The sequence below is a fragment of the Linepithema humile genome, chromosome 2 (assembly GCF_040581485.1).
Source record: "Linepithema humile isolate Giens D197 chromosome 2, Lhum_UNIL_v1.0, whole genome shotgun sequence".
NCBI lineage: Eukaryota > Metazoa > Arthropoda > Insecta > Hymenoptera > Formicidae > Linepithema > Linepithema humile.
Genome location: NC_090129.1, coordinates 29,117,511 through 29,131,025, shown reverse-complemented (window position 1 = coordinate 29,131,025; position 13,515 = coordinate 29,117,511). Strand labels below are relative to the sequence as shown.

The 13,515-nt window shown below is 43.3% G+C and overlaps 1 protein-coding gene across 12 annotated transcripts in view; it reads left to right on the top strand.

Annotated features, from left to right (window-relative positions):
* Nucleotides 1-13,515, top strand: part of Atpalpha (sodium/potassium-transporting ATPase subunit alpha) — a 72,074-nt gene that overhangs the window by 27,092 nt on the left and 31,467 nt on the right. For 2 of the 12 annotated variants that reach the window (XM_067348512.1, XM_067348511.1), the window contains exon 1: nt 2,954-3,170. The exons of 6 other annotated variants lie outside the window; for them this stretch is intronic. In XM_067348512.1, the coding sequence (XP_067204613.1) occupies nt 3,168-3,170 (3 nt within the window). In that variant the 5' untranslated portion in view covers nt 2,954-3,167. Of the gene's footprint in view, nt 1-1,893; nt 2,053-2,953; nt 3,171-13,515 lie in introns of those variants that run through there. 4 more of the 12 variants (XM_067348514.1, XM_067348510.1, XM_067348509.1 and 1 more) reach the window with 4 other exon arrangements.

The window sequence follows — 13,515 nt, the reverse complement described above, 5'->3', positions numbered from 1 at the left end:
GCGATTCCGAAAATCAATCGTTTTGGTCTCAATAAAAAAAAAAAAAAAATAGACTAGATCAAACATAACAAAAATCTCTGCGAAAAGCTTCCATAAAGCGGATTACGTCGGTCCGCTGCGAATTCTACAAACCTTGCGCTCGTTCCTCTTTAACTTTTAATTTTATTTCCGACAGGCGAACGATAAAAATAATACCTTCACGTCCGTATTTTTACCCTTCGATAATGACATGCGTTTCGTTAGAGTGTCTAAGTAAGTTTCGTCGTTTACTGGCAATAGCGAAACTGCTTCAAACAAATAAGTTCTCCGTTTATCACCGTTCGCTTCGTATCGGGAGCCCCATTAATCGCGGCGAAACGAGTCCAATCAATTTTCACCCTCAGATCTTTCTACTGCCCCTTGTCTTCTACTTAACGCGACTAATTCACCACCGAGGCCTCGTTCTTCTTCGTAAAATTTCCCCAGAGAGCCACTCTTTAGTCCGCCGAGCAATCGGCTAATATTCATTCCCTCTGTTGGCTTTTTCACCTCTTAACCCTCCTTCTTGCGATAATCTAAGTCTAGTCTTTGTCCCTCTCCCTCTCGCTTCAAAAAATTCGCAGTTTCAATACTGGCGAACGAATTTGCCGGTCTGAAAAACCTCGGTCATTCTTCTTTTCTCCCTTTCCTTCCGCCCTTGTATCATTATATGCGTCTAATCGGCTTTCGTTCGTAATCCATGCGTAATCTCGACTGGATTCATCCTCGCCCTGAATTTTATCGCGATATTCGGTCTTTCCCCTCCTGCCCGCCAGCGAACGACCTGAATGAGAACCGTCGGACCGGTCGCGCGGGGAGCTTGCGCTCTGCCGTTTCGGGGGCGCGGACCGAAGCGCGATGTTGCGCGGCGGTAGCGTCGCGACGAAGAGTCGTCGTCGTCGTCGTCGTCGTCGTCGTCGGCGTCGTCGTCGGCGTCGTCGTCGTCGCCGCCGTCGTCGTCGTCGTCGGTGTTGGCGAACGCGACGGGCATTGCGCGCGCAACCCGGTTTCGCCGGCGAAGCGGGTGTTGTTACGACCGCAGAGAGGGGCACGCAGGGAGGGGGCGAAAGCACGAAAGGGGGGCCGAGGGGGTGCCTGCAAGCGAGTCGCGGGGCTGCCGAGCCCCGTTGGGTGGCGGCGCGCTCTAGGTCCTAGGTAACTCGCTAATTGGGATGGATATTCGTAACTTCCTGTGCGCCGCCACTAGCTATCGTCGTGTCGAGCTTCTTCGAAATCGATCGAGATTCGCAATCGAATCTTTCCACCCTTCCGTCCCCCTCCATTCGACAAATAGAATTTATTCGCCGTCGGATGAACCGAACCGGGGAAATAAGGAAGACGGAATAAAACAACTCTCGTCCTCCGTCAAGGATCGAGGATTGTTTTTACTTCGTAGGAAATTTTCGTGGGAAATGTGTGCCGTAATTTTCGTCGTCTCCCTTATTTCGAGTTTTGCAGCAGCACACTCGAAAATGACTTGTATATTTGTTTACGCGAGCGCTGACACGACGGACTGACACAAGGTCATTTTTTTTTTCGCACACTGATAATGCAAAAAGGATTAAGTAAGGAGGGCTACACGGGATTCTTTGAATTCTGGTCTCTCGTGCGTGACTTTTAATTTCGCACGTACGAGATTTAAGGAGGAAAAAGGGAATTTTCCCTAGTCATAGATCCTCGCGAGAAACAGAGAGAGAGAGGGAGAGAGGGAGAGGGAGGGAGAGAGAGAGAGAAAGAGAGAGAGAGAGAGAGAGGGGGAGAGAATGAGGGAGTGAGAAGTAAGACGGGTCATGACGCGCGGGATGAACACCGTTGGTAACAGAGAGGTAGGAGTAAAGGGGGACAGAAACGGGAAGAGTGGGGTGTCGACCGTGTCAGTGGGGGTAGGCATCGCGGCGGTGGGGAACACGGGTCGATGATGCCGGCGGTCCTCGACGACACGAAACGCCAGTCAGTCTCTGGTCCACCCGAAGCCGCGCCGCTAATCCACTATCTTTCACCGAACCACCGCTCGCCGCAGCCATGGGTGACAAGGTTTGTGCTTAGAACTCTGTCAGAAAGAGAGAGAGAGAGAAAAAGAGAGAGCGAGTGTGAGAGAGCGAGAGAGAAAGGGAGAGAGTGAGTGCAAGAGAGAGAGAGAGAGAGAGAGAGGGAGGGAGAGCGAGAGCGAGAGAGAGAGAGAAAAAGTACAAGCGAAATCGTGTCGCGATCGCGCGATCACGAGCGCTTCGAGTGAGGTAAGCTCGCGCGGCCTTCCGAGGCTGTGCGGAGAGAGCTTTTGTCAGGGCTCGCACGGCGACGAAACGGGAAGAACGGAGCAGCTTACAGTGGAAGAGAGAGAGAGAAAGAGTGAGAGAGAGAGAGAGAGGGAGAGGAAGGTTTGTCGGAGGGTGTCTCTGTCAGTTTTAGGCGCAGCTGATTCGTGTGACAGATCGGACGGCTGGTGACATCTCGGTGGCGCGCTCCTCGCGCGAGGAGGAGCTTTTCTCCCGCAAGTTATATACATCAGTGAATCGGATTCAAGTTCCTCGGAAAATAGAACGAATGTGAGCGGATGGTGGACAGCGAACGAGCGAATGTGTGTGAGGGCAGGAACGAGGGCGAGAGAGAGAGAGAGAGAGAGAGAGAGAGAGAGAGAGAGAGAGAGAGAGAGAGAGAGAGAGAGAGATAAAAGGAGACGAGACGGAGACCAGTCGCTGTCGAACAGGCGCTTCGATCCAGGGAGGGAAAGAGGAGGGTGGGAGAGAGAGAGAGAGAGAGAGAGAGGGAGGGAGAGAGAGAGAAAGAGAGAGAGAGAGAGGGAAAGATAAGAAAGGGTGCTTCGGAAAGCTCTGCTGTCTCTATCTTTCTCTCTTTCTCTTTCTTTCTCTTTCTGTCTCGGTCTCCTCGCTCGTGCCGCCCTCTCTCTTTCTATTTCTCCCTCTCCCCCTCGGGTTTCCGCCGCACTTCCCAGTGATCAGTTCTGTCAGTGCCGTTACCAGGAAAGCGAGGAACTTCCTCGCTCGCGGGTCGAAAGCTTCCTCGCTCTTTCTCTCTCTCCTCCTCGTCACTTCTTCTGTCTCGCGCGCGCGGCTCCTTCCTCCGTGTGCGTGTGTGCGTCTCTCTCCTACCCTTCCGTTCGTTGACACTCGTGCGACACTTCGTGGAACATGGTAAAGTTTTCAACATTGTTACTCTACGCTCCTGTGCCGTTTTGAATATCTTCCCTCCCCCCCTCCCTCCCTCCCACCCCCGGTCACTCCCCGTCACTCCCCTACGTGTTCCGTTTTTAGAACTAATCGCATCTATCGCGCGTCGCTGTTCCTTGACGGGGATCGCGCGACATTTCTTCGCCTTCGCCTTATCTAAATGTCAACGTTGACGCTTGCCTCGTGCTCTACCCGAGCGAATGACAGGTGACACGTCGCGCTAGGAAGTCAGAACCACGATTCCATGATCGAGACGGTCTCAGTGAGGATTACTAGGTTCTCTCCGGAAGTGTCCGCTCATCTATGGAAGAATGTCGGATATCTCACGGATTTCCCATGGGATTTTGCTGCGTAACAAGCGTCTCGCCTTTGGAGTTTCGCGCCACCGAATGTTTGTCAGTGATCAGCGGAATAGGAACGTCCGATCTGTAGGGTCGATGAAAATCCCGCTCCGATCATTTCGTCCGATGCAAATACGCGCTTAGTGATTTTCTCGCAGCGCGCTTCTGCGCAGATTGCTCCGCAATGGGCACGCAAGCTCGCTCGCTCGGTGGGCCGCAAGGTTGTCTCTCTCTCTCTTCTTCTTCTTCTTCTTCTTCTTCTCTTCTCTCTCTCTCTCTCTCTCTCTCTCTCTCGCGCAAAGCTGCGATCTTCGTGTCTCATCGTCGGGGATTATGGGTGTCTCATGTACACCGATGGTCCCGACGGACGATAATCGGTGACGACCGGTGAATCCGGGACGCGTAACGCCGATGGCATGCTTTATTCTCAACACCCGCTTTTCGAAGACGCGAGACCGATCGATTAATTATGCGCGTCGTCGTCGTAGAAGTAGCGGAAGGATGGACGGACGACGGCCGTTATTTTTAGAGCCGCGCTAAAGTTCAATCGCTGCGAACCCGTTTGCCACACGTAAGCTCTCTTTTTCTCTTTCTCCCTCTTTCTCTCCCTCTCTGTCTATCTCTCTCTCTTCTTGGGAAAAGAACTGTAGAACTATAGAACTGGATGCACGGCTATGTATGATGATAGTATGATAGATGAGAAGTAGACAGTTTAATAACGTGGTTCCGTTAACGATCCACTCTTTGTCTCACTCGATGAATGTGTAATACTTTGCAACTAGGAGACTGCTTTTTCCACGAATTGTTCACATAATTTAAATTGAAACGAGCTAAAATAAAGCAATTTCTTGACGATATTCAAACTTTCATGAATAGATATTTTATCATGCGAAAAATGTTTTCTTAATGACAGATTTTCCGATTGATTTAGAATCAATTTTTCTCGAGCAAAAATATCGTGGGAGGTCATTGCGCTGTTTGTAAATTTTTTAAATAATTCGTAAGAGACATTGTGTATGCATTCTGACAGTACCGAAAGAGCTGCCAATAATGTCACTTGATATCTACTATATATTTTCAATATTATACATTTCTTTGGCTAAACTTCAAATGAAAACTTTATTAAAGGAAACTGGAAATTAATGAATACGTCTTTGTTGCTTATTTGTTTTTCGAAACTTTCAATTCATAAAAAGCTCTTATTGTTCAATAGCTGAGAACTCGAAAGCTGTCAGTGGCAGTTTTCACCGAAGAATAATCGATTAATAAAATTGAGAAATAAAAAAATTATTACTGTTTCAAATAGGTTTGAGAATTTATCATTAAGAAGACGTACTTGAGTTTTGGAACGCTCTGGAAAATCATATCACTAATTCGTAATTCGCAATCAAAGTTCTCTTTCTGGCACCGATTATATCTCGGTGTGCCAAGAGGTTGGATTAGATCTCGTGCAGCAAACCACATTCGAATCGGCTCTGAATCATGGAATGATTGCTTCTGGATTGCTATTTCGATTTCTACGTTCCTCGTACGCTCTTACGAATACGAAATACAAAATTAATGATAGTAATTTTCACGGATGGTCGAAACGGATTTTACCTCGAGGGATACGATGAGTGACACGCCCTCGATCAGGGGGAGCCTTCCCCGTCCCGTATGCTTTTCTACCCTCTATCGCCCTTTGACATTCCTCAGCGAAATCTTTTTTTCTAAGATTTTCCATTAATTATTCTATCGCTGTTGTTTTCTCCGTACTCGTATTCAAATTTGTTGTGAGACGGGGACATGATGTGGAAGAAATATTAAATTTTGCCCCCTATTCGACTGAAAAGAGTGTTGTTCTTCCCTCATATCTTTTTAAACAATTCTCAAGGGACTCGTGTGATGATGATCTTGCAGTACCGAAAGGTCAAGTGCTGTTGATAATAACGCTCAATCTTTATCATAGTGTCCAGTGCTCAAGAAGATAGTGTCAAAGAGTGCCAAACTTGACTCTTATGTGACGCATACCTTTTAAACGCATACATGGATCTGGGTCGATTTTTAGTGTTGAAAAGTGCGCAGATATTTTCTGAAAACTTTATACATTCGGTGTGAGATTTCGAGAAAAATTATTACACATTGAAAAAGTAATAAAAAAAAGGAGAAAAAATTGAATATTTTATTCCAGTACATTAAGAATAAATCAAAATGAGATAAATAAAAAAATTAAATTGAACTAAAGCATAAAAAAAAGGTTTGAAAATTGGAAACATCGCGAATGACCCATGTGTGCTATTTAAGGGTCAAACAGAACTTTTGTTTTGGCGAATGTAGCTTAGACGCGAGTTTGCGACTTGCTTGCGCGCTTAAAGGATGTCGTTTAATTGAAAAGGTCGATTCTTTTAAGAGGCCCTTACCGGCGTTTTCCATTCATTGAAATTTCTTCGGCCAACTTCCGTCTCTCGATTACTCGCCACCGTCGTTGTCGTCGTCGTCGCATTCGTCACGCGAATGACGTGTCTCGCAGCGTAACGCGACATTGAATCGCCTATATTTAAGCGCTCGTCAAACATTATCGGCATCGCGTATCGATTATTCGGATTAGCGCTCTCGTATCGGCCAACTGGGATTACTCGCGTTTCCACGTACGAGTCCGCGTCTCGCTGTATTTGTACGGAACCGGCGATTCCGATTTAATCTACGACTCTCTTATGCATTTTTAGATTACACAAGACTATTATATTTCATTCCGTGCAATAATTAAAAATTCCACATATAAATTCTACTATTTGTGTAAATGTCACGCTTGACGTTTTTCGAGATAAAAATTGGATTGCAGATAATTTATTTCCCCCATAAGAGAAATTAATTTTTGTATTTCCGCATTAATAAATCCCTATCACGATCGTTATTATTTTCCGTTATATTTTTATTTAAAGGATCTCAGAAACTTTAATGCATACATGACAGTGAATGGAAATTATAGTTTCTTGTGATGAATTTACGCCACATGTCACGCTAATTTGGCGCATATGTTAATGACACAACCTTTATTGACATAACCACACGCCACCATTAAACTGTCGTTGTCGTGCCTGTCTTGTGTGAACTCATCTAAAGGCATCTCCGTATCGTAGCGAGGCATCTCTTATCGCTTTTCCGCAGTGTCGGAATTACAGATTTTTTGCACACCGTTATCTATTACGTAAATGCGTTACGGTAATAAGCGCTGTAATAAACGTTGGGACACGTTCCATTGGGTCTGGTTAAATGTTCCCAAGCTCATTGTCAAGCCGTTTAATACCTCATTAAATGAATCATATTACAGTCCGAGTAGTCCGCCATTTATGTCGAGTAAAACGACGAACATGATTAATTTTTCGCGGAAAAAAGCATATTGTATAAAAAGATGACGTAACATCTAACTTGATTAAAGAAAAAACTCTGAAAATTTGCTCGACGAGAGAAAAAAATGTTATTTGATTAAATTTAGTGAAACGATTTAAAGATTCGACAACGTATCTAGATGTATTAGTATTATTGCGTCCGCGCTGATCGATACATTCTTAATATCACTAGGAAATATTCAGGACGTTAGTGTAGAGAGAGAGAGGATGCACAAGAGTCGTAAAAACAAGATTACTCCAACATAAGATAAATAGCTAGATAGGTTGCTTTCTGGATAGCCTTGCTGCAGCATCCTGTATTATCCGGACTATTCGAGATTTCACTGGACGACCGTACAGTATACTACGCACAGACTACTACTACGACTGCTTCTAATGTCCGGCGTTCAATTCTCGTGATGCACAAAATGGATTTTCTAGATTTTCATTCTTTTACAACATCAGAGAAATCTTATTTCGACGATATTGTGGATATAAATTTTATTTTAGCTTATTTTAAGCCAAACGCGCGACTTTAAATGAATTAAAGTCTTGATAAAAGTTAATAAAAACTCAAACAGAAAAATGCTTTCGATGAATTTGAATTGAGCATTCGTCCGCGGACATGAATTTTATGGTAGATGTTTCATGAATTTGATTTATTCAATACATTTAAGTGCATCGAATAAATTAAACATAGATTTCAATGTATTTGAAGACCCTGTAAACTTTCGTTAAGACTTAAAAGTGTGCCGTGCTTAAAATAATCTACGTTCTCTTTATTATTATAGATATTTGATTCGACAGGGCAATCCTGGCGCGTTTTCTTTCTGTCGTGCACAAACATGCGAGGTCGTTGAAATTCCGACGCGGCACTGCATCTGGAACACATGTTCATTGATTCACCTGCAGTTCACCTGACATTTCGATCGGCGCGATCACGTGCCAGCCGAATTTCCTCTCCCACCCGCACGCTCTCGACACGCCGCCCGGTCATCGGCGAGCCCACCCGTTGCCGAAGAGAGAAATCGATCGAGGCGGCGAGGCGAGAGAGCGGAGCGGTCTCTTCGGCCTTGTGTTCTTTGCCGTGCATTTGTCGTCGATCATAATCACCGATTCGATTCCGCACGATACGTTTCGCTCGGCCGATGAATCATTGATTCGCGCCTGCCGACGTTTTCGCGGCTCGACGATCTCGCGCCGCAGGTGGAGGAGCGTTGTTTGCTCGCCGCTCGAGAGTCAATGGTACTTAACTTCCGTTTTAATTCCACTCGCTGCGTTCTTTAATTCATCGCGGTAATGTCGGCGACGCATTCGTCGCTATTTCCGCGTGACATCCTCGGTGTAAGCGCGCGCCCGGCTTTCAGCTGGAACGAAACTCGACCGACCGCCGGGATCGATATCCATGGTATATTTAAGGGCCGTCAGTTCACAGCGCAAGTCCTATCTCGAAATAAAACGCTCGATACTAAATTGGACTTGTATTTTCCGCCGCTTCCGCTTGGCTTTGTACCGATGCATTTATTTTCAGACTAATAAAAAGCGTTATTTTCGCGGGAGGTCTTCCGCTCGAGGCGCACTTGACAAGGCTCCGGGCGCGAATAAGGTGGCAAGATAAATGTAATTGGAAGAAAAACACGCCTCGATGTGAAAGCAAATTGAAACCAGTGGCAACGAATCGGAAGTATGGATACCGTTGACTCGCCGGGTGCGAACGTCTCCTTTTCAATTTACTCTGCTAATTCCGATAGTTAGTAAGAAGATATTTTTATCTAATCGATATACACTGTCCTTGGGTTATGTGCGTGTGCAACTTTCATTCGATTCAGCCTCCAATTCTGTCCATCGATTCGCTTTTATATCTTTCAGGTGTTTTAAATGTCTCGCTATTAGCGTCCTCCTCTTAATTTAAAACAAGGATTAATACCGACATAATTTTAATGTGTTTAACTTTCGACGCGATGTGCGTTGCAATTGCTGACAGCAAGCTCTCTCTCTCTCTCTCTCTCTCTCTCTCTCTCTCTCTCTCTCTCTCTCTCTGCGTTTATCGTTGCATTTCTATTTTGTCAAGGATTTCGTTTATCACCGTAGTTAAAACTGCGTGTACTGCGTCGCATCGTAAACGATTCATTTGCGATTCGTTGCGCGAGTCATTAAAGTTAAAGCAGCTCTTCCGGAAATTTTACCATAAAATTACGCATAGCCCAGCTTGTAAATTGTGTTAGGTAACTTTTACGATTCCAAATGAATTATCATCGTCACCGTCGATGACGGTTGACGTCCACCGGACGACGAGCAGACTCGGTATAACGATTATTGCGATGTTCATTAATGGGATAACGAGTCGGACGATTATGCGGAGTTTCGCGACACCTTTTAATACCCTCGCGCCGTTTTACCGTAACGGTTCGTGGAAATGGAAATCCTTGACGAGAAAAGGTGCGGAGAAGAAATCGTTATATATTTTTTTAGAGTGACGGTTAATTAACAATTATCACGATTCTTATTCCGACGTCGAGAATCGAGATAGAGTTGAAGCTGAAGATAGATTAAGCTTATCGCTTTATTTCCGCGAGTGTCCAAAGCCTGTTAAATCCAATTGTGATCCATCGGATTTAATCGCTTCCTCGAGGACTTCCGCGGGACTTCAGTTGGTCTTCTAAAGCGACCGAGGTCTTTATTCGATCAGAGAAGTAACCGGGAAAATGTGTGTCTAGGAGCGGTTGAAGTTGCGGAATAAAAATCCAATCTGTCGTTAATAGATTAAAATTCTGCGAAAATTTCATTTCGTTGATTGAAGCGTTACACTGCGGGCTAATAAGAACCAGAAGCGCGGCCGACGACGATGATTGGATATCAAAAGAGTTTTTATTTAGTTTCTTTTAATTTCACCGAATCGATACTACGTGTAGTCGAACAACAACATGAATATTTCAGCCGAGTCTTTTCACGATAGTGACGTATAAAAACTTTATCCGCAGACGTACCGCGCTCTTCCACTCGCAGACCGAAAGTAGAACTTATCGAACTGTGAACTATCGCACGGGCCTGAATGTGGAGCATGCGTTTATATCTCGATCGAACACATCGTTCTTGTGAGCATAAGAGTGTATACTGCTCGAAAGAATTAGGAGATTGCTTTCTCAAGTGTCCGCCTACGCTCGAAGCTCCGAAAATTTCTTCCACTATATTATTCCGACATTCGGTAAATATGTAAAAACGGCCTCCTTCAGTTCTTTAATCGCCATAATTTGGTTTTCAATTTACAGAAATTATTCAAAGAAAATAATTTAACCGGTTTCTTCTCGAGGTCACGTATTTTCGAAACTTTTGTCCTAATAAATTATGCCAAAGAAAATGTACATTTATATCGCGTAACGACCACTTGTATCTATTATTTTTCGTATTTGTTAAACAAATATTTTTGCCGCGTTTATTCAAGGGGAAATATCTTATTAGCCAAATGTTCAACGGCATCTCCTTTGAAATCTTGTCCTGTTTCTTTCCCGTAAATTTAAATGCTTTAAAATTTACGTTGTGTGAAAATAATAGCCTTTTCGAAAGAGTCAATTTGTGAGCATTGTGATGCGCGGAATGCCGTTTTTCGCCGCATCGTAAACGAGATGCGGTTTTAAATCCTGAATGCGCGCGATGTCCGGCAGCACTCGCGACAGCTTTCCCGCGTCCGTCCACGCGATTACGTGATTCCCTCTTCGACCACGTGTCCCCTCTTTTTTACCTCGATCTCGGAACCAAAATGAACTGGCACGAACCGGTCGCGCACCGGAGTCGTATGGAATAAAAAAAAAAAAAAAAAATAGTAATATGCTCGCATGTGTACGCACACATTGGCACGCCTTTTCTGCCGTGTGCCGGACCTTCTCTTCTATCCAACGGATGAATGAATGCTAGATAACTTGGGAATTTTCATTAGAAATGCAAGTTGGACGTACTTCTTGCCGGCGTCTCAGTCACAAATTTATTTGCTTGCTCTGATTTTGTGCTTCCAAATAATAATTTCAGTTTTGTTTTGTACAAAAACCACGTGTAACTCGTACATTCATAGAACGAAAACAGTTGATAATTATATTTAATATTCAATATTTTTTATAGCAATATATACGTAGCAAGTTATATAGAATATTTTATTTGACAAAAAACTGGAACCGAGTAAAAATCAAATTACCGACTTTATTTCCGTCTCAAACATTTATTTTGACAGTTATTTTTAGATATACGTTTCAATTTTTGTTTTGATTCACTCAGATTCGGTTTGTTTCTTTAGCACAGTTCGAAATCAACTTGCAGCTCTGACTTTAACTGAATATTCTCGCATGCGTTAAATGAGTAGTCAAATTAACTGATTAAGAATATTGCGCGTGCATTGCGTTTTCGCGTTGTATTCTTCTCTACATTACGCGCACGTTTTGTCTTCGACATAGATCCATTTGAATCGTAGATTGAATAGGTAACCGCGGAAACCACGTGTTATTTTACTGCGGCCGTCCTTGTTCTCGCAACTCGAGGAAAGACCTGCACGATGCATATTACGTTATTCTCTGAAACGAAGGATAAGAAAAACAAGCAAATTAACTGTCCGAAGAAAAGAATTCTTACAATGGCGAAGGTTTGCGTAAAATATTCCCGGTGTTTGTCTCTTTTAATCTGAAAAAATAATTTTTCAGAAATATAATATCAGTAATTTCTTTTTCAATCCTTGCGGATTACGATGATTTACAATGATAGATTCTCAGAAAGATATTAATCGCTAAGAATGTCAAGGCAAATGCAAGGAGAACCAATTCGCATGTCGATCGCAAGATGAACGGCGTTGTGTCAATAAGCGCGCTAACTCGATCGCGTGCCGGTCATTGCGAGAAAATTGTATTGCAAAAACTTCCATGACACACCGATATGTGTACGATAAATTGTAGTGTAAATTTTAAGTTTTTTCCGCACGGGAGATAATCTGAAAACCGATTTGCAAAATGTCATAGCGCAAAACATACTAATCTACATAAGGGCATGAGGAGGAAAATGTAAGTCCCTTATATTGCTTTAATGAGCTTATACGTTGTGTCTTATTAATTATGCGTTTGTGTGTTATGCTAATGCTCTTATGTAAATCTGTGTGCGCAATGAATTTAAAACACGTAATCACGTTGTCGTCTGGAAGCGGCGTATTTAAAAAGTATCAATGTATATACAATTTTCACGCTATTGAAAAATATATTCAAGCGAAAGATATTTTAAAAAAATTGTACAAAAAAATCGTAAAACTCTTGGATAGTTCGGATGTTGCATTCGAAAAGTTTTATAATTATTATAATTAGGATTGATGAAATCTTGAAATTACATGAGCACGCGAGAGAGGAATATTTCATTTTGCACATTTCCGCTTATAAATTATACACTCCGAAATGAAGAAAAAAAAAATTAATAAAAATTAATAAAAATTTATCGCTGCTCTGCGGAATGAGAGAAACTATATGATACGTCATGCCGGCAACATGACGACGGCGTGTGTACGGAAACGCGTCGCGTCACGAATTAATCTTCCTTTTGTTTGACGCGCGCATATCTATTGATGAATCGAACCGTATGTACTCGCTCAACTCGCAACATCAGTCGTCCCGCACGTCGCTCGTCTCTGCGCCAGTGAAAAAGAGCGCCAAATGACGATGCACGCGCGAGCGGGACGAAGGAGGAGAGGGGGGCCTTCCCCCCAACCGCTATGACATAAATACATTCAATGTCTCAAAGACTTTCAGGGACGGGCGGCCGGGAATAGACGAAAATCCAATTTTAATCGCGGAACCTCGACCCGCGCCGCGCAGCATCGCGAACAAGAGAGTATCGATAGAAGTAAATTCTCAAAGTTTGTTCGTACTTTTTGCGGGAACGTAATTTCGACGAGATCGATTCTCGACGCTGATAGATAGTGCAGATGTATTGAATGAATCTAAACGGCTGTTTCCGCAAGTTGATTTCTGAAGCGGTTTTTATAATCCGATCTTGCATGTAAAATCGTCTTTAGTAAAAGATATATTTATAGTTGTTAAATAAGAAAATCCGTACTGTTATTCTCGTGATTATAAATTTATGTAACATCTTGAGATCATACTTGAGAAAATTGCCATAGTAATCGACTTAAATTGCTAAATGAAAAGCGCCGATTAACGTAAAGTTATATTTTATGCCAACTGTTACATTTCTGATAGAATTATTGCATTGCCAGAATACGCGCAGAAATTGTTTTCGCGTCAACACACAAAGTGTCCCGAAAAATCTGAACAAATTTCAATGCTCAGAGTATTTAATTTAATTGAAGGATTTCTCGTGAAATATTTTGCAATGTCTCGGTGGAGTTCTGTAGCCCGTTTGAATAATCCATGAGTCATTTGTGCGACTCGCCAGATGACGGAATAATTGGATTGCGGTAATCGAAAAAATGAGTTCGCGAAGTTTAATCTAGGATGAGATTGAATCGGGACAAAGCACAGTTTGCGATGACACAATTCTCCGTGTAAATAGATATCAGGCGGGAATGAGAAAAATAATTAAAACGTAGAAAAGTTTCGAACTTGTCGCGAATGTATG